Genomic DNA, 21,651 nt, shown 5'->3' with positions numbered 1-21,651 from the left:
TCCAATGATTTATTTTTGAAGCCAAGTTATTCCGTTATGAAATCCTAAACATATATGCCCAGAAATGATTGCTGGCCACATTTATAAAATAACGCATGAAACCAAGCATAATTTTCTGGCTGGCATTTTATAGCCACTAAAAATGACCCTGGAGTTTGATTTAGAGTAAAGCAGTAAGATTAAGTCTGGTGTAATTTTCCATCTGTGGCATCGACTGGGACTGTGCTTTGGAATGGGATGGCTTTAAATGACACTCCACAAACAGTGGAACTGTTAAAGGATCTGCATCTTTTTTAAGCATTTTCTTCATCTGCATTTTTAGTGTGGTGCTTCTCCGCAGAGTGGCAGCAATGTGTGTACAAGATGCAGTGCAGCCATTCAGCAAGTCTCCTTAGATAGCATGATCTCTACCACCTAGAAGGACACAAACAGCACAGACATGAGGACACCACCACCTGGAGGTTCCTCTCCAGTCCGCACCCCATCCTGACTTGGAAATACGTCGCCATTCCTTCATTGTCGCTGGGTCAAGATCCCGGATCTCCCTCCCTAACAGCACTGTGGGTGTTTCTACACCTCAGGGACTGCAGCGTTTCAAGAAGGCAGCTCACCACCACCTTCTCAAAGGCAATTAGGGATGGACAGTAAATGCTGGCCTAGCCTGTGATGCTCATATCCCCAGAGAGAATAAAAGAAGTAAAACAAACTCTACAGCTGAACCCAAAATGCTTGTGGCTTGGGACCTTTGAGCAGTAGAATGCGAGCTCCTGGCTCTTTCTGATCCATTACGTTCTTGACCTCAGCTGGGTTCAGCAGATATGGTTTACCCACAGCATCCACACAAAAATAGAAATCAGGGAGAAGGTTCAGTCTAAGCCATTCCTGTGCATCTCAAAGTTTATTTATTTGCGTCACAAGTAGCCTTACATTCACATAGAAATGAAGTTACTGTGAAAATCCCCTAGTCGCCACACTCCGGTGCCTGTTAGGGTACACTGAGGGAGAATCTAACATGGCTAATGCACCTAACCAGTATGTCTTTCAGACTGTGGGAAGAAACTGGAGCACCCGGAGGAACCCCATGCAGACATGGGGAGAACGTGTAGATTCCACACAGTGACCCAAGCCGGGAATCAAACCCAGGTCCCACAGTGCTAACCACTGTGCCATCGTGCCGCCCTCCTGGAGGGCAATTAGGAAGCAGCAGGCCCAGGGTCTGACCATCAACATGTCCCTTATTGGCTGCAGAATGGAGCAGAGAGAGTTGAAGAAACAAGAGAAATGAACATATCCAGTATATATTTGCAAATTTAGCAAAGGAAGACACAATGAACGGTAGGATGCTCAGAGAACCAGAGGGACATTGGGGTGCATGGCCATAGATCCCTGAAGGCAGTAGGACAAGTAGATAAGATGGTTAAGAAGCCCTATGGGAAATTTGCCTTTATTAACGAGGCACAGAATATAAGAACAGAGGGGTTATAATGGAGCAGTATAAAACACTCATTAGTGGAGCTCTATAAAACATTCAGTAGGCCACAGCTAGAGTACAGTGTACAATTCTGGTTGACATATTATATTAAGGATGTGATTGCATTAAAAAGGGTGCAGAGGAGATTCACCAGGATGTCGCCTAGGCTGAAGCATTCCAGCTATGAAGAGAGGCTGGCTAAGCTGGGGTTCTTTTCCTTAGAGCAGAGAAGGCTGAGGGTGAACCTGATAGGCAAGGGGATTAAGGGTTATGGGGAGAAAGCGGGAAAGTGGAACTGAGCCACTTCAGATCAGCCATGATCTTATTGAATGGCGGGGCAGGCTCAAAGGGCTAGATGGCCAACTCCTGCTCCTATTTCTTATGTTCTTATGTTCTGATGGAGGTGTTCAAGATTATGAGGGTTACAGATGGGGCAGACCAGAAGGAACATTTCCCCTTTGTAGGGGGGATCAATAACCAGGGGCAGGAAATTTAGAGGGGATTGGAGGGAAAAACCTTTTCACCCAGAGGGTGATGGGAATCTGGACCTCACTGCCTGAAAGGCTGGTAGAGGCAGGAACCCTCACATTTAATAAGCATTTAGATAAGCACTTGAAATGTTATAACATACAAGGCTACAGACCAAGTGCTGGAACATGGGATTAGGATATGACGGGTGCTTGATGACTGCCACAGACACGATGGGTCGAAGGGCCTCTTTGTGCTGTAAAACTCTAGGACAACAGGGAAAAAAATGAAATACCTTTACAGCAGGTATAAATCAGACAGAGAAACGAGTGAGGATCTTCTTCTGTTCAAGAATGAGCCCAACTTTAAATGTGATACCTGTCAACATGACTGTTATCTTCCAGCAGCGTGGTGATGAATACTGGAGGAGGCTGACCAGCTTTCTTCTTGTAGGCCGCAAATTCAAACTGTACAGGCCGCAGGTAGAGATGGAATTCATCAAAACCCATTTGCACTGCTGCAGACTTGTATAATCTGTGAATAAGACAGCAAAAGAGGGTAACATGTTCAAACATGCTTGGAAACTTTCAAAAGCAAAGAGAGAGACAGAAAGGAAACTACAACAAACTGTATGTGACAAGTTTTTAAACATTAAGTCCTAACAATCCTGTATTTGAACTGTGATAGCGGAATCTGTCTACTAGTGTTCATTATAAGCCCATTAACTCCCAAAGCTACTTCAGATACACCTGGTCACTCCCTGCCTCCCCTTTCCACAGCACCTTCCCATACAATCGCGAGGAGTGTAACACTTTATCTCCTCCCTCCTCACTGTCCAAGGCCACAAACACTCTTTCCAGGCCGAGCAACCTTTCACTTCTTTCAATTTGGTTGTGTTTTTGCAGCTCACAATGCAGCCTCTCCTTGGGGACTGGGTAACTACTTTGCACAACACCTTCAGTCGGTCTACCAGCACGAGCCTGGCCTTCCTGTCACTTGCCATTTCAACTCACCATCTTGCTCTCAGGCTCACACGTCCTTGCTTGGCCTGCTGCTGCAATGAAGCCCAACTCAAACTGCAGGTGTAGCACTAAATCTTCAACACTGTACACCATCTGGACTTAACGCCGAGTTAAACAATGGTGAACTCTGCCCTCCATTTTAATTTTTATCTATTCCACAGCCCCCCTCCCCCACCCCCTCCCCCAGGCCAGTCTGGAGCTTGTTCTCAGAAAGCACTGACTCCCGTTCTGCTATTTACACATTCTGTTCTCTGCCCTACATGCCACTATTAACACTGGCTTTAGTCTTTAACACTATCATTACCCTCCCTTTCTCATGTGTCCATGACATCTTTGCCATTTAACCTCTCCTGACCTCCAACCGAACCCTGATCTTCTATTTTGCTCCACCCTCCACAATATAAAACCCATCGGTGGCGATTTTACAGCCTCACTTGTCCCATAAATGTAAAATCCCGTCCGAGGTCAACAGACCTTCCAGCTGTCCACCCCTTGCCTGCTCCAATTTCCGTGGCGGTAAAATTCCGGCCATCACATTTCCACCTCTCTTTGGCTCTGAAGAAGAATCATACGAACTCAAAATATTGGGCGGAATTTTATGACCTCATCACATCCGTTTTGTGATGGGAAAATGTCATAAAATCAGGCCTGGTATGATCAGAGGGAATGGGGCTCGTTTTCGTTCCCATTCCCATTTTACCAAGAAAAAATTTTGGCATGATCGGGAGCCGCCCAAAATGGACAAAATGTCAATTTGCATTGTTTTGGATTCATCACAATGCGATTAGCGAGCTTCACTCCCAATCGTCCCAGCTCACCTCCCTTAACCACCTCATTCACTGCAGCTGGATTGGTCAGGAAAACACCTCATGTATAAAAGTCACATTCAGGTGCCTGAGCAGAGGGACACGGCTCAGAATGCTGACCTTGGGTCTTAGCGCTGACGCTGGGTCCTAGTGCTGACAGCAGCAAACACTCTTGCAGGTGGGGATGGGCTGGAAACTCTCTGAAGTGGCGGTGCTGAAACCTCAGGACCTGTCAAGCAGTGCTGTCTGTGAACACTGCTGCATGGGTTCTGGGTGTGTATTTGTGAGTGTGGGGGACAATGGGTGGGGTTGTGTTGCCATTCTGGGATCTGTGGAGGTATAGGCGGTATGTGTTTCTGGGGGTCTGTGTGGAGGGTATGGGCAGCGTGTGTTGCTGAGGCTTTGTGTAGGGGGTGTAGGTTGTGTGTGTTGGTGCCTGAACCGCTCTGGTGGGCCACTCCAAAATAGTCCCCTGATAGTGTCCCCCAGCGTGGTGGTGTGCTGTGCCCTACACAACCTGGCGCAATGGTGTGGAGATCTTTTAGAGGAGGAGGATGCGGAGGCCGATCAGCCGGGCATCACTGGGGAGGAGGCTGCCCAGCAGGAGGAGGAAGAGGAGGAGGACAATGATAAGCAACGCCACCCCGGTGCGGGAGGGCTGGCGGCATCAAGGATCAGGCACGCGAGGGCAGCGAGGGAGGCCCTGATCACTATCCATTTGGTCACTAAGGGCCTTGTTGCCATATGTGTGTTCCTGAGAACCCACGAGAAGGTTATATCAGTCAGCCATCGGGACCGGGGGGGGCTGATGAAGGGGTCTTGTGCAAGTGGGTCCCGGGGTGGGGGGCGTAAGTCAGTAATGTTGGAGGGGGTCTCCGATGTCCATGGGATTGAGCGTAAGTCTGTATCTGGTCCAGGGCGGGGGTGGATGTTTGTCAGCAGAACTGTTTTTTCCCTGTGCATGCAGTCTGTGGGTCTGATCTGAGCTGCTGTCCGGCAGATTAGAGCCACCCATAGTCCCAATTGACCCTGCCCCCCCGGGTCAGGTGACCACCTTCTGCTATGTTGCCCTAAAGGGACAATCAGCACAAATCGCCAGTGCTCATCACCCATGACAGTATCTTAGTATTGATATTAGAAGCTTTGAGCTTGATAATAATAATCTGAAAGTAGCTCCTTCACTACTGAAGGTGACAGCATGTGGAACATGTCTCCCTCTGCAGGTACCAGGTCCTAAATACAACACACACAACTAAAAATAAATCCTCACAGCTTCAACCACCAAGATCAAAACTTACCCTACCTCTGTCAACAAAAACACAGGTTCAAATATCAGATATTCTAAATAGGAGGAAAAAAAAGAAAGGGAGACAGAACGTGATCTGTTGGCAATCGCTGCTCAAAGTTGGTACATGATAAGGATAAAGATCTTCCATTAGTTTTAATTCTATTGTATGTTAATTTATTTTCATCTTTAAAAAACCTCAGCTGAGCAATGCGAGGACAAGTGTGCAAATACACACTCCGTAGCAAAGCATGACTGGCCACAACTGGCCACAGCACCAGGGACCTGTGTTTAATTTTGGCCTTGGGTCACTGTCTGTGTGGAGTTTGCATGTTCTCCCCATGTCTGCTTGGGTTTCCTCCGGGTACTCCGGTTTCCTCCCACGCTCCAAAGGTTAGGTTGACTGGCCATGCTAAATTGCCCCTTAGTGTCAGAGGGATTAGGGTAAATAAGTGGGGTTACGAGGAAAGGGCCTGAATGGGAGAGTTGTCGATTTAGGCTTGATGGGTTGAATGGCCTCCTGTAGAGATTCTATGATGATTTTGAACTGGAAAATCTCAGCAGTTCTGGCAGCATCTGTGGAGAGAAACAAAGTTAACGTTTTGAGTCCGTATGATTCTTCTCCGGAATTGAAGAGAGGTGGATAATTGGTGGGTTTTATGCTGTTTAAAAAGCGGGAAGGGTCAGACAAAGATTAGAGGGTGGGGTAACTAGATACCAAAGATGCCATGGAACAGAAGGCAAAGGGATCCTAGAATCCCAGACACCCCACAGCACAGCAGGAGGTCATTAACCCATCGAGTCTGCACCAACTCTCCAAAAGAGCATCTTACCCAGGACCTGCCCTATTCCCATAACCCTGCACATTTACCACAGCTAATCTACCATTTACAAAAGCTAATCCATCTTTAGTCTGTGGGAGGAAACCAGAGCACCTTGAGGAAACCCACGCAGACACAGGGAGAATGTGCAAACACAACACAGTCACCCAATGCCAGAATTGAAAGCAGATCCCTGACGCTGTCGCCCCCGGAATGGTAATGATTATAGTAAAGAAACAAAGTATAGATCCATGATGGGTGAAAATGGGAGAATAGCAGCGCTGTCTCAAAGCAAAAAAAAGGTACAGACAGGCAGTTTAGGAAAAAAAATTCAAACAGAGGTCAGAGTTCATGGTCTGAAGATGTTGAACTCATGTTGAGTCCAGAAGGGTGTGATGTACCTAATCAAAAGATGAGGTGCTGTTCCTCATTGCATTGGGCTGCACTGGAACATTACAACAGGCCAAAGATGGACATGACAGCAAGGTGGTGGATGAAAGGGAAGTGACCAGAAGGTCAGGAACGTGCTTACATTTCACAATGAGGTCACCCGATCTGCATTTGGTAGATTAAATTTAAGGAATTACAAGTGAATCAGTACTTCATCTGAAAGGAGGGTCTGGGGTCTTGGTCAGTGAATAGAGGGGAGAGAAAGGGGCAGGAGTTACACCTCCTGTGAATGCTTGGGAAGGGTATGAGGCATTGGGGGTGATAGAGGAGTTGACCAGGATATCAGAGTGCTGACTGGAGAGGGGAGCTGTGTGGTGGCAGCAGACTGGAAATGGTGGAGGATGATCTTTTGAATATGGAAATTGGGAGAATGAAAAGTGAGGACAAGGGGAATCCTATCCTGGTTCTGGCAGGGAGAGGAAGAGATGTCTGTATGGACAGCACAGTGGCACAGTGGTTAGCACTGCAGCCACACAGTACCAGGGACCCAGGTTCAATTCCAGTCTTGGATCATTGTCTGTGTGGAGTTTGCACTTTCTCCCCATCTCTGCATGGGTTTCCTCCAGGTGCTCCAGTTTCCTCCCACAGCCCAAAGATGTGTGGGTTGAGTTGATTGGCCATGCTAAATGAACCCCAGTGTCAGAGAGGTAAGTAGGGTAACTATGTGGGATTACAGGAGTAGGGCTTGGGTGGGACTGAGGTCAGAGTAGACTCGATGGGCTGAATGGTCTCCTTCTGCACTGCAGGGATTCTATGGATTCTATGTGCAGGAAGTGGGTCAGACATGGTGAGGGCCCCGTCACCACAGCTGGGGGAAATGCTCAGTTTAGGAAAAATACATATCAGAAGCACCTTTGTGGAAGGCAATCTCATCAGAACAGATACAATAGAGATGGAGAAACAGGGAGGATGAAAATGGAGGCCTCTCAGGAAGCAGGTTGTGAGGAGCTGCAGCTGAGGAGGTCGGTAGGCTTGCAATGAATATTAGTGGACAATCTATCACCTTAAATGGAGACAAGGAAGGGAAGGATAGTGTTAGAGATCGACTGTGTGAAAGTGAGAGAAGGAATGGAAATTGGAAGCAAGACTGATTGATTTTTCCAGCTGCAGATGAGAATATAAAACAGCACCAATAGTTATTGATGTAACAGAGAGGTGCTGTGGGAATGGGCCTGAGTAGGACCAGAACAAGGAATGTTCTACATAACCCCATAAAACGACAGGGGTAACTGGAATCCATATTGATATCTCCATAAGTGAGAAAGAAGAGATTGTTCAATCAGAGACCAAGTTGAGCCAGGAAGAGGTGATGGAGGATGATGGTGGATGGCGATTGTTTGGGCCTTTGCTCAAAGAAGAGGCAGAGAGCTCTCAGACCCTCCCGGTGGAGGATAGAGGTGTAGAGGGATTGGGTGTCCACGGTGAAGAGGGGGCAATTCGGGTCAAGAAACTGGAAATTATTGAAATGAATCAGCACTGTAGGTGGAATGTAGGAACACAGGACTTGGGAGCTGGAATAGGTCATTCAGCACTTTGAGCTGTCCGACCATTCAATAAAGTCACCCGTTAACTTCACTTTCCTGTCTGCCCCCCTCAGCTCTGAACTGTCATAAATGGGAAGAGACTCACTTGGGAAGAATGAATAGAATCAAGGTATGAAAGAAATAGATTTTGTGAGGCAAAAGTGGCTACCAGGACAGGTATAACTGTACGGGTGCAACAAGTGGACCAGTGTCACATTGTTCCTGTCAATTTCACATTAACTGCATTGATGGTAAATAAACTGGGATAAACCTGGAAGCACCAAACCTCAATTTCATGGACAGTTAACACTCACAGAAGGACTGAAAATTGGAAGACCCACTGAAAATAAAGAGTGCTATATCCCAATGAGATGGCAGGCAGTGAGGTAGTGGTATTGTCACAGGACTAGTAATCCAGAGACCCAGGGTAATGCTCTGTGCACCTGGGTTCAAATCCCACCACATCAGATGATGAAACCTGAATTCAATTTAAAAAAACCCTGGAATTAAAAGTCCAATGATAAGCATGAAACCATTGACAATTGTTGTAAAAATCAATCTAGTTCACTAATGCCCTGTAGGGAAGGAAATCTGCCATCGTTACCTGCTATGGCCTACATGGGACTCTTAACTGCCTCTCAGTTCAAGTACATTAGAGATTGAATAGCCTTGTGAGGGGATTTTCACAGTAACTTCACTGCAGTGTTAATGTAAGCCTACTTCTGACACTAATAAATAAACTTTAAACTTTGCTAGTGCCGTCCACATCCCATGAAAGAATAAAGAGTAAAATGCACTTACCGAGCTAACAGGGCAGTTTCAGACGCGGCCTCGATCAATCGATGGCGCAGGGTAATGATCTCCAGAAGCCTGGAGAATGTTTGCAGCATAAAGGTTTGTTTTTCTGCTCCTGGTCTATTTTCAGCCTCTGAGTCTTCGATAAAGGACAGCCCCAGGTCTCTGACAAACAGCGGATCTTCAATAAACACGCCCGAAAACAACTGTAACAACAGCAGGTACAATGGAATCAGGGCAGGAGGTCCAGCCAAAATCTAATTGGCCACCATCTCCTCAAAAGCAACCAAAACAGTTTCATTTACATTTGAGGGCCATTCAGCCCATCGAGCTTGTGTTGACTCTCTGTCACAGCATCTTACCCAGGCCCTGTCCCCATAACCCCACGTATTTACCCCATTCATCCCCCTAACTTACACATCCTGGGACGCATTAAGGGTCAACTTAGCATGGTCAATCATCTGGCCCCTCGAGCCTACTCTGCCATTCAATAAGATCATGGCTGATCGTTTGTGGACTCAGCTCCACTAACTGGCCCACTCATCATAACCCTTAATTCCTTTACTGTTCAAAAATGTATCTATCCTTGCCTTAAAAACATTCAATGAGATAGCCTCAACTGCTCTACTGGGCAAGGAATTCCAGAGAGTCACAACCCTTTGGGTGAAGAAGTTCCTCCTCAACCCAGTCCTAAATCTGCTGCCCATTATTTTGACGCCATGTCCCCTACTTCTACTTTCACCCACCAGTGGAAACAACCTCCCTGGTTCTATCTTATCTATTCCCTTCATAATCTTATATGTTTCTATAAGATCTCCCCTCATTCTTCTGAATTCCAAGGATGCTACCTTCTACTCCTGCTCCTAATTCCTATGTTTGTAAGAAGAATAGCTTTTCTCTCCATTGTAAAAGAGATAGGGCAGGATGTTACAGCCTCACTTGCGTGATTCTGGAAATCCCCGCCCAAAGCCAACGGAGATTTCCTTTGTCGGACCTTTGCCCGCACCAACTTCTTGGCAGGCGAAATGATAGCGTTCTAGCCATAATGTCTGGAATCTGTACTACAAAGATACTTTATTAGGTGGTGAAAATGGTATGGCAGCACAGTGGCACGGTGGTTAGCACCACTGCCTCATAGCACCGGGGACCTGGGTTTGATTCCAGCCTTGGGTGACTGTCTGTGTGGACTTTGCACATTCTCCCCATGTCTGCATGGGTTTCCTCCCACAGTCCAAAAGACATGCTGGTTAGGTGCACTGGCTATGCTAAATTCTCCCTCAGTGTACCTGAGCGGGTGCTGGACTGTGGCGACTAGGGGTTTTTCATAGTAACTTCATTGTGGTGTTAATGTAAGCCTATTTGTGACACTAATAAATAAACTTCAAATAAAAACTTTAAACTTTAAACATTTCTCTGTGAAGTTGACTTTTCCTGCTCATTAGCACATTCCGATCTAACCCAAGGTGTAAAGGTTTAAAATAAAACACTTGAAGGAATGGGTGGCACATTGTGACACGTCCTCACAGCGCCAAGGAACTGGGTTAAATTGTGCCCTTGAGTCACTGTCTGTGTGGAGTTTGCACACTTTTTCCCCATGTTTGTGTGGGTTTCCTCCGGGTGCTCTGGTTTCCACCTACACTCCAAAGATGTGCGAGTTAGGTGGATTGGCCATGTAAAAATACCCCTAAGTATCAGGGGGATTAGCAGGGGAAATATGCGGGGTTACGGAAATAAGGCCTGGTGGGATTGTGATGGGTGTAGATTTGATGGGCCGAATGGCCTCCTTCTGCATTGTAGGGATTCTATGGAATTTTACGGCTCGGCCTCCATGTGGTGAGCTGTTCCAAACTCTGTTGACTTCAGCAGGAAAGGAGGATCCCCACAGCAGGAGGGGCTGTAGAATCCCACCCTGTGTTCTGGTAACATGAAGCCTCAATGGCTTAACTGAAAAAAGAACTCTATGAACAGAGCCACAGGAGAGAAAATGCTGGAAAATCTCAGCAGGTCTGGCAGCATTAGTAAGGAGAGAAAAGAGCTGACGTTTCGAGTTACTCTTTACCTTTTATTTCTTTATTGTCTTCACTTACTTTTCTTTCCCCCCACTTTTTCCCCTTACTTTGTCACCTTCCCTTACCTCTTCTCCCCCTTTGTCTCCCCTTTTCTAAATTTGATCTTTGCCCCATCCGTTTCCCCCCCACTCCCCCACCTCCACATCTTCATTACAGCTTCTCTGCCATTTGGCCATTCACACCCTTTATTCTCTCTACGGACAGCTATCAGCAGCTTTTCCCCCTGATGTTTTGAGTCCAGATGATCCTTTGTCAAAGCTAAAAGACATAGAAAGTAGGAGATATTTATACTGCAGGGTGAGGAAATGAAAGATGAGTTATAGCCACAAAAAATCAGCTCTTTTCTCCCCTTCCAGATGCTGCCAGACCTGCTGAGATTTTCCAGCATTTTCTCTTTTAGTTTCAGATCCCAGCATCCGCAGTAATTTTATGAACAGAACCACGTTGTATGTCATACAATAGAAAGCACTCAGGAGGTTGCTGAAGGCAATATTGCAATCTCAGGTCTTGAATGAGTGTCAAAGCCACTGGAGCGTTGCTGTCACTGGTTGTAATCTTATCCAACACCTTGGCAGCAGCCAATATCTGTTTTTCCAATGGCAGCTATCACCTTCCGTAACTGAATAAACCCCACTGAATTCCTCACTGTTTCAAATATCACTCTATTTAGTGAAAGCAGTGGTATGGTTAGGCAGAGACTCACATCCTGTTTGTCAAAACAGATTTAAAAACAACCCAAACAAAAGCAGAAAATGCTGGGAAATCTCAGCAGGTCTGACAGCATCTATGGAGAGAGAATAGAGTTAACGTTTCGAGTCTGGATGATGCTTCATCAGAGCTGACCAAAGGGTTCTGACGCAGGGTCATCCAGACTCGAGGTGTTGGCTCGATTCTCTCCCAACCAATGCTGTTAAAACCTGCTGAGATTTTCCAGCATTTTCTGTTTGTGTTTCAGATTCCAGCATCTGCAGTATTTCTCCTTTATCTAAGAGAAACTCAAGACCATTCAGCCCTTCAAACAGCTCCGTCATTCGATTAGATCCATAGCCCAGCTGCAGTTACCTGTTTTGGCTTCACCTTCCTAATATCGATGGCCAACAGAAAACTAAATCTAAAATCTATCCAACTTTTTGGTAACGATTTTCACACTTCTACCGCCTTTTGGGCGAAGAATCATTCTCTAACTTCTTTCCTGCAAGCTTTTTCCCAGGGTGGAAGAGTCAGTTATGAAGGGCATAGGTTTAAGGTGCACTGGGCAAGGTTTAAAGTGGGGGGGAGACTGAGGGGGAAAGGGGGAAGAGTGGGGTGGAAGGTGGGGGGAAGAGAGGGGGGAGGGGGCAGGAATGAGAGAGAGTGAGGGGGAGAGGTGGGAGGAGAGCTGTGTGCTTTTTACCTGGCGGTCCGGCTGCAGAGTCCGAGGGGCTGCAGTGAGATGAGGTCTCCCAGGGATGGGAGAAAAAGAACAACTTCTCCAACCAAGCAAAGTGTAGGTGGAAGTGGCTGAGGGTTCCTCCAACCCTGAGAAAGTTCACTGAGGATCCAGAACCTCAGGAGGGGCAGAGAGCGTGAGTGGTGTAACCCTCTCCTGACATTCACCCACACAGCATTCCTCAGGACACACCTTGAAATTCACTCATCCCTCTGCAGGCCCTTCCTCACATCCTCATCTGTACAGTCAACACTCACTCTCCTCCTATTGCCCCCTCACACCCATGCTCACAGTCGCCTTCCTAAAGTTGTCCTTTCCTCCCCTGCGCTCATTCCATTTCTAACTCAATCCTCTGCATTCGCTCCTTGCAGGAGAAGACAGTATCCAGCTTCAGGAATAAGCGGAGACTAAGTGAATGGCCCTCCAGTGACAGGCACGTTGATGGCCACTGACAATGCAGGTCCACCAGCTCCTCTGGGCACCCTCCCCAACCAAACAATGATCGGGCCTCCCCCTCCCCCTCCCCCGCTCAGGTACATCTGACCTGCCTCCTCCTCCCTACACCCTGCCTTCCCTCAACCAGACAACGATCAGGCCTCCCCCTCCCTCCCCCCTCATTAGAGAATGATCTGGCCTGCCCCCCCCCAATACTGATCTGAGTCAGAGAGCCGTTTTGAGTGCTGAACTCTCCTCTTCAGCAGCTGGAGCACCCGAAACAATATTTATTCAACATGTTCATTTCGGCACGATTCCAGATTGGTGAACACGGCGGTAAAGGGGGAAATGCTGATAAAGTTGGACGGCAGTTCATTAATTCAATTGAAATGCATGCAAATGCATTTAAATCGCCGGTGTGCCTGTTTCGGGTGTGAATTGAATCGCGGCCATTCCTGGATCTCGGTGAAGTGGCCATCTGCACGGGCACAGAACACATTAGTGGCCTCACACCCGACTTTACCAAGTTTGTGCGTCCGAAAAAGGGCAACGGTAAAACCGGGCCCTATAACTGTGTGAGAATGCAGATGTTGCTGCTGCTGGTGTTGTCTCTGCTGGGAGTTGTTGGTGGTGATATCTGTTCCTCTCCTTCAGTAAAGCGGAGCTGTGTAATCACCCTCTGAGCAGGGGCGTGCTGTGAGCAGTAGCCTCTCACCTGGCCATGGCTGCAGCTCTTCAGTTTCACTGCTCAAAGCCTGTCCATTTCACTAAAGAAGCTCTTCCCAATATCCACCCACCTGACAAGTTGCTGACAGCTTGGTAAAGAGCTGACGGCTGTTAAAGCCAGAATCCTTTGCTAAAGCACCACACAATGAACTATTTGAATATTTAAATCACATACCTAACCATTGTACAGGGGCTTCCACTCACATCCAAACCTGCCCAGCTCAAAGCCAGAAGAGGTCGGGGTGATGCCGGCCTTTTCACCCGCTATCACTTTTAGGAGATTTAACTCCCTCAGTGCACCCATTGGCTCAGAAACTTCAGAATTTTATCAGCACATCCATCTGACATTCATCCGATCCCACCCGAGGCCAGCAGAGAATGCTGTTCTTTGAGACTCGTCCGTCTCCGATTCTGGAATCAGGCGTGCCAGTAAAATTCTGGCCTTTGCGTCTTTCCTAAGATGCGCTAGTCAGAAATAGCCAGAAATGGACTAACCATAGCTTTCTATAACGTGAGCAATAGCTACCTCCCCCTTCATATTCTTACCCTCCAGATTTACAAACTAATAAAAGCAGATCTGTACCTCAGCTTCATTTACCCACCCTGGTATACATACATCTTTCTGAACTTGCGGGCTGTAGGATGACTCAGCCTTTTCCAGGCCTGCCCACTTCTCCAGCGCCAGATTAAGGACTTGTTTCTCTAGGCTGATGCTGTCATCAGAGTTCTTTGGTCTGTGAATGTGATGCAGTTCCCAATAGGCATGTTCTAGTGTCTTCAGGATACGTGAGGCCAGCCCCAATGACGGATGGAACTCCAACAAGTAGATCTTTTTCAAGGCAGGACTGAAAGCACAGCAAAATGATCATTATGGTCCCTCAATATCTTAAATCTTAATCTGATTGCAAATTCAATAAGGTGGCACAATGGTTAGTGCTGCTGCCTACAGCACCAGGGACCCAGGTTCAATTCCAGCCTCGGTCACTGTCTATGTGGAGTTTGCACATTCTCCCCGTGTCTGCGTGGATTTCCTCCAGATGCTCTGGCTGGTTTCCTCCCACACACCAAAGATGCGCAGGTTAGGTTGATTGGCCATGCTAAATTGACCATTAGTGTCAGGGGGACTAACTAGGGTAAATAATGGGATTACAGAGATGGGGCAGGATGGGATTGTTGTCAGTGGGATTGTTAATGGGCCGAATGGCCTCCTTCTGCACTGTAGGGATTGTATGAATACAGGTTGTACCCACAATTCTAACAGCAAATGATTTGTGCGTCGTCTCACTTTTGTGAAGTTGTGGTTATGTCCTGTGTTTTGTGCTGTTTTCAAGTATTACACAGAATTTAATCAAGGATTCAACAAATGTGCAATTAGACTGAGCAATGAACTTATAGGAGTGAATTTCCCAGTTCCGCCTGCCACAGGAAATGTAGTGGGCAAGGAGAGGACCATGGAAAGGTCCACTGACATCGGGCGGGATTTCCCGGTTTTGGGGCGAATGTGGCCGGAAAACCCCACCCATAATCTAGTTAAAGCAGGAATGATGAGTTATAATAGCCAGGATGAATGATCTACTCCAGTTCTTGCAAAGAGTCACAAATCAACAGACTGAAAGAATAAATCACTTATCATAAACAATAAAATATAATATATTGGGAGTTTTTTCCTTTGCTTACCAACTGGTGTTAATGGCAATTGGCTGCTTAGTAATGATATTAAGGGGCAGGCCAAATTCAATACCCATCTCCATGCCTCTGTCATCCCTCCAAATCCTCTGTACGTATTCTCGCTGGTCATCTATCTGTAAGTGTTGTTAAGGGATATATGTTTCAGCGTTGGTACTTTAAACAGGATTGACAACATTCTAATGGGCTACTCAACCCAGCTGCTCTCTACCAGCATTTTATTTTCTACACCAGCCTCCTCCCATCTCTTTCAACCCAGCTTATCGTCTGCACAGAAGATGGAATAATCGGGCTAGTGAGGTAGCACATTGTGTGACCAAGATGTGGCACAAGAAAATCTCTCAACCTCCTGCTGCTTCACTGAGTTCCTTGGGGAAACGCCAGGTTAACAGATCTGTCACACCCCCACCCACAGTGTAAGAATCACACAGCAGGTTATACTTGGACTGCTGTCAATGTCAGGGTTTGGCTTAAATCGGCACTAAATCTTTGGTTGTTTTATGTGAAAGCAAAGTTAATTTTTTTAAGATAATTCAACTTACTTTTGCAGGTGTGTTAACAGTAGGTAGTGCCCACAAGTCAGCTTTAGTGATTTGCACAACAGTAATGTTGTCTGGCCTTTCTCCAAATCCCAGTCTCCTCAGTGTCTCTTTCACAGCTCTAATCTCCCGCCCTGTTCACCTCATTCCCTATCTCCTCACTGGTGCCCCCTACCAAGCATCGATTCCCATTCTTGAGTATCAATCTCCCCTTCTGAATATGGGCGCCATGGTGGCACAATGGTTAGCGTTGCTGCCTCACAGCACCAGGGACCTGGGTTCAATTATGGCCTTGGGTCACTCTGTGGAATTTGCACATTCTCCCCATATCTGCATTAGTTTCCTCCGGGTGCTCTGGTTTCCTCCCATGGTCCAAAGATATGTACGTTAGGTTGATTGGACATGCCAAGATGATCCTACTGCCAGGGGATTAGCAGGGTAGATATGTGGGGTTACAGGAACAGGGCCTGGGTGGGATTGTCATCAGTGTAGGCTTGATGGGCCAAATGGCCTCCTTCTATACTGTAGGGATTCTATGAATTTCAGTTTCTCTTATTCAATGTATTTGGAAATTACTGCTCCAAGTGGGCTAATAGAAATTACCCTTGAAGCTGGATTTTGCCATTCTGATGATGGTTGAAAATAGAGTCAGGGTGAACATAGATTTTAATTTCCCACCCAATTCCCAACAGCCACCATTTTGATTGGCCATAAAAATGAGGGGTGGCAACCTCACACTCTCACAAAGTGACGCTGGGTTCAGTCTTTGAAATGCCTGCCCCAATTTTCAATTTCCGGTTTGATATCATCAGCAAGGCAGTTGAGTTCCTGGAACCATCTGGCCAGCCAGTTTGTGAACATTGTGGGTAAATTGTTGTGGAGTGGGAAATCTTTTGACAGGTAAGTTAAAAAGCTGTGGCCAACATAGGTGCTATATGGTAAGTTAAGTACGTTTATCATACAGTGAATGATCATAGGGCTCTGTCGTTACAAGGTATGTGACCATTAAATTGACTAACATTGTAAATGTTCAATCAATACATTGTAGCCATTTCTCCAATGGATAAAGGACTCTTAGGCATTCAACAGTATTGCGAATCAGATATTGATATTTCATCCTAGGCTTTGATTTTTATATTTGATTTAAAGTCCAGATATCTGTAAAGTCTTTGAAATAACTGAACCGATGCTGGACTTATTTGATTGAAAATTCATCTGCTGAGAAAAAACTGAATAGATAGTTAGCCTTCAGTCAACTTAGAAAGCAATATTGTATTGAGCTCAATTGTGCAAAGGAATGTCATTATAAATGTTGGCTGCATTCCAAACCTAATGGTTTCAGCTTAACAATAATTGTTTATACAGCTGTTAGGGTGCCTGTGAACTTCATTAACAGTTTGTTGAGCAGTTGGTAGGACTAAAGCATTTTTAAGAGATTTTTATGCTTGTTTATTCTGATAAATATATGAACATTCAAGAGGAGAGAGCATTTTTCAAATGGAGTTTGGATGATTGTGTGTTTGATTGACAGTTTTATGAGCTCCTAAGAAGAAAGATCTTTTTCAAGTGATTATTGAGTGGATAATCAGTTATTTATCTCATGGGCATTTTAGTGTTATTAGAAGAGTTATGGGTTCTGTTCATAACCCATAACTGGGTGAGTGGGTATGGAGAATGCATGGGGTATATGGAAGATGGATGCAGTGTATAGAGATGATATGGGGCATTCAGGATTCATGGGGTGTATAGGGAGCATGCAAGAAAATGGAGGGGCATGGAGCATAGAAGATTCCTGAGCCTGCATGCATATTAGGCCTAAAGAAGAGTCACTCAAAATGTTAACTGTGTTTCTCCCTCCACTGGTGCTGCCAGACTTGCTGAGATTTTCCTGCCTTTTCTGATTTTGTTCATTAAAATTCAGCCCTGAGTTTCTTGACACTGGGACCTGTAGAAAATCAAGTGTTATACTTTGAGGATAAGGGGTAAACCTTTTAGAACTGAGGAGAGGAGAAATTTCTTCACCCAGAGGGTGGTGAGAATGTGTGGATTTCACTCCACAGAAAGTAGTTGAGGCCACAACGTTGTCTGATTTCAAGAAGAGACTAGATATAGCTCTTGGGGCCAAAGGATCAAGAGATATGGGAGGAAGGGGGGGATCGGGATATCGAGTTTGATGATCCAAATGAATGGTAGAGCAAGCTTGAAGGGCCGAATGGCCTCCTCCTCTTATCTATATTTCTAAGTCCTGGACAATGTCAAAAACACCATCAGTGCAAAAGATACAATAGAGTAAGCATCTAGAATCAACGACCCCAAAGTGTAGGTAATGTGTCAATGCATCAGTACCTTTCATTCAGACAATGTGGAGATGTGGCGCTGGACTGGGGTGGGCACAGTAAGAAGTCCAACAGATCTATCTGGAATCACAAGATTTCAGATCAGGTGAGTGATTCAGGCGAAAGATTCACCTGAGGAAGGAGCAACGCTCCAAAAGCTCGTGATACCAAATGAACCTGCTGGACTTTAACCTGGCATTATGAGATTTCTTACTGTTTCATATCAGAAGCATTTGGCTCTACTCAGTCACTTTAAAAAGGGATTTTACTATCGGCAGCATAACGTGTTCATTACCCACACTGAAGTACTAGGGATTAACAGGTTCCTTACACTTACCTCCTTGTTCAAAATATCTCTTATAAGTTGCAAGTGAAGTTTCAGACATGCACATTCAGCCTGATAGGTCTTCACAAAGTACTGACTGCTCAAATTAAACCGTGGCCGTTTGTGCATGATGTCTGTAATAACTTGGGCCAAGGCAAATCGCTCTTCCACATCGAAAACATGCTGATAGGCTTCAAAGTAGCAATCCAGAAGCTGAGTAAAAACAAATAGAAATCACTCGGGCAAAAATACACACTTGCTAAATTCTCTTCCCCACCTCCAACCACCAAATATCAATTTCTCCTCTTATCTGGGCATAGTGGCTTACTCTTTGCTGTAAATACACCACCACTGTCACCCGTCAAATAATAAATCATTGGATGAAGACATAACCCCAAATCTAAACCAATGTGGAGTTTTGAACATGAAGCTCAGGCCCATTTAGCTTCTGGGCCTTTTTCAAGTTAAGTGAACTCTCATCCACATGGAATGATGTCACATCCTCCAGAAATGATGTCATATCCTCCAGAAACGATGTCACTTCAGCTCGGGGAATCAATGTCACCTACTCTGGGAATTATGTCACATTCAGGGATGGATGACCCTGATGTGTCAGAAATACCCTGGTTAAAATGGTGGTGGATGGGAATACATCAGGAACCCCGCACTACCACCCTTTCAACTGCCCACCCATTCCTCTTGCATGGGGCAAGGGGGCTGTAACTGCAGCTCCACACATTCTATTCACTTCAGCCCCCCTTCAAAAACTGACCAAACCAATCAGGAAATATAAAATGATTTGGCCTGATGTGTATGTATTAATCTGCCTTGCAATGTGTTTGGCATTCTTTCATTACATTCTGCTCTAATACATCAAGCAGGCGATGGTGGTATTATCGCTAGACTATCAATCCAAAAACTCGGCTAATGTTCTGGGGACCTGGGTTCGAATCCCCATGGCAGATGGTGGGATTTGAATTCATTAAAATAAATCTGGAATTAAGAATCCACTGATAACCATGAAACTATTGTTGATTGTCGGAAAAACCCATCTGGTTCACTAATGTGCTTTAGGGAAGGAAATGTGCTCTTTTTGCCAGGTCTGGCCTACATGTGACTCCAGAGCCTCAGCAATGTGGGCGACTCTCAACTTCTCTCAACTAGGGAATAAATGCTGGTCAGCCAACGACGCCCACGTCCCATGAATGAATAAAAAAGACGATAAATTACATGGCAAGCACCATATGAGGATTTTTACACACCCTCAATCTTTATTTTGCTTACTTTACTAATGATCTCAGTCCAAAGGTGTACGGGTTAGGTTAATTGGCCATGCAAAATTGCTACTTAGGTTAAAGGTATTAGTAGGGTAAATATGTGGGGTTATGGGGATAGGGCCTGAGTGGGATTGTACAGACTCGATGGGCTGAATGGCCTCCTTCTGCACTGTCAGGATTTTATAGTTCTATGATACTGAAATAATGGGCAAAGACCACAAAAGCTGGTTTATTACCTCACCTAACAATCCGATTTCCTGCCCTATGGTCAGTGAGAGCTGCTCATTCCGCCCTCAGAATGCAGTGCACTCCTTTACCTGTCGCTTGCTCTCCAGAAAAGCGGCTTCACATCTCCACATGTCCAGCAACACGGCAAATCGATCCACCGAGAGGTGGGCCCAGGCTGTAAGATCAACCTCACCACACTCGGATCCGCCTGCAGGGCACGCTGTCTGTCCTTTAAAAAGTGATATGTGGAGGGATGTTTTAGCACAATTGTGCCACACTGCATAGATACAACTACATTTTAAAACTGCTTAATAAAGTGTCAGTTAAGCAATAGAAGGAATGTCCTCCCATTTTATAGGTGGTGGCATTCCCAAGTATCTGCTGCCCTTGTCCTTCAAGATGGCAGTGTCTGTGGGTTTGGAAGGTACTGTCCAAGATGCCATGGTCAATTGCTGCAAGGCACCTTGTAAATGGGACATACAGCTGCCATAGTTTGTCAGTTTTGGAGGGATTGAATGTTTGTGGGAGGGATAGCAATCAAGCAGGCTGCTTTGTCCTGGAATGTGTCAAGCTTCATGAGTGTTATTGGAGGCAAGTGGGGAGTATTCCATCACGTTCCTGATGTGCCTTGTCAAAGTGGACAGGTTTTGGGGAGTTGGGGGGGAGAGCTCCTCACCACAGAATTCCTAGCCTCTCTTGTAGCCACTGTACTTATATGGCTAGTTCAATTCGATTTCTGGTCAATGGTAACTCCCAGGAAGTTGATAATGAGGATTTATACCATCGAATGTCAAGGGCAGATGGTTAGATTGCTGGACATGGTAATTGCCTGGCACTTGTGTGGCATGAGTGTTACTTGCAACTGGTCAGCACAAGCCTGGATATTGTCCAGGGCTCACTGCATTTGGATATGAACTGTTTCAGTATCTGAGGAATCACGAATGGTGCTGAACATTGTGCAATCATTAGTGAACACCCCTACTTCTGACCTTATGGTGGAGGGAAGGTCATTGATGAAGCAGCTGACGATGGGTGGGCTCAGACATTCCCCTGAGGAACTCCTGCAGGGTCAGGTATAACTCCAACCAACTGAGCGTTCCTCCCAATTCCCATTGACTACAGTTTTGCTTAGGTTCCTTGATGCCATACTCAAAATGCTGCTTTGAGGTCAAGAGCAGTCATTCACACCTCACCTCTGGAGTTCAGCTCTTTTGCCCATATTTGAACCAAGGTTGTATTGAGGTCGGGAGCTGAGTGACCCTGGCTAAACCCAAACTGGGCGTCTCTGAGTAGGTGCTGCTTGAGAGCAGTGCTGATGACCCCTTTCATCACTTTACTGATGATTGAGAGTAGATTGATTGGCCAGTTTGGATTTGTCCTGTTTTTTGTGTACAGGACATACTAAGTGAATTTTATTGCTGGGCTATGGAGGAAAGGAGAGGGAGTGGGACTGAGTTTTATTGCTGGGCTATAGGTGAAAGGAGAGGGAGTGGAACTTGCTGAGTTTTATTGCTGGGCTATAGGTGAAAGGAGAGGGAGTGGAATTTGCTGAGTTTTATTGCTGGGCTATAGGAGAAAGGAGAGGGAGTGGAATTTGCTGAGTTTTATTGCTGGGCTATAGGTGAAAGGAGAGGGAGTGGAATTTGCTGAGTTTTATTGCTGGGCTATAGGTGAAAGGAGAGGGAGTGGAATTTGCTGAGTTGTTTTTCCAAACAGCCAGCATAGACATGACAGGCCGAATAGCCTCTTTCTGTGACGTGGGTAAGTGTGCCATTTGACCTCTGGACGTAATGATAAAATGGATTTTCCAGCTCTTCGTCCTCCTCAAGAATGAGAAAAGCCATTGATGAGGAGAGTGGCTCTTTAACAGAGAGCAGTAATGGTCCACATGACCATCACCGAGTTCCCCTTTGAGGTTTTAGAATGAGAATTGGATAATTATCTGCAATGAGGTTGCACA

The 21,651-nt window shown here is 45.9% G+C and overlaps 1 protein-coding gene across 1 annotated transcript in view; it reads right to left on the bottom strand.

Moving 5' to 3' along the window:
* ccdc162 (coiled-coil domain containing 162) overlaps window positions 1-21,651 on the bottom strand; it is a 179,119-nt gene that overhangs the window by 104,122 nt on the left and 53,346 nt on the right. Inside the window, exons 16-21 of the mRNA XM_080193446.1 lie at window positions 19,781-19,920; window positions 18,199-18,399; window positions 14,978-15,102; window positions 13,917-14,145; window positions 8,648-8,847; window positions 2,318-2,473 (exon numbers count right to left, since the gene is read on the bottom strand). Of these exons, the coding sequence (XP_080049572.1) occupies window positions 2,318-2,473; window positions 8,648-8,847; window positions 13,917-14,145; window positions 14,978-15,102; window positions 18,199-18,399; window positions 19,781-19,920 (1,051 nt within the window). The remainder of the gene's footprint in view (window positions 1-2,317; window positions 2,474-8,647; window positions 8,848-13,916; window positions 14,146-14,977; window positions 15,103-18,198; window positions 18,400-19,780; window positions 19,921-21,651) is intronic.

Source organism: Carcharhinus amblyrhynchos, chromosome 7, assembly GCF_965287045.1.
Source record: "Carcharhinus amblyrhynchos chromosome 7, sCarAmb.v2.hapA, whole genome shotgun sequence".
In the NCBI taxonomy this organism is placed as follows: Eukaryota; Metazoa; Chordata; class Chondrichthyes; order Carcharhiniformes; family Carcharhinidae; genus Carcharhinus; species Carcharhinus amblyrhynchos.
This window is presented reverse-complemented; position numbering and strand designations above follow the sequence as displayed.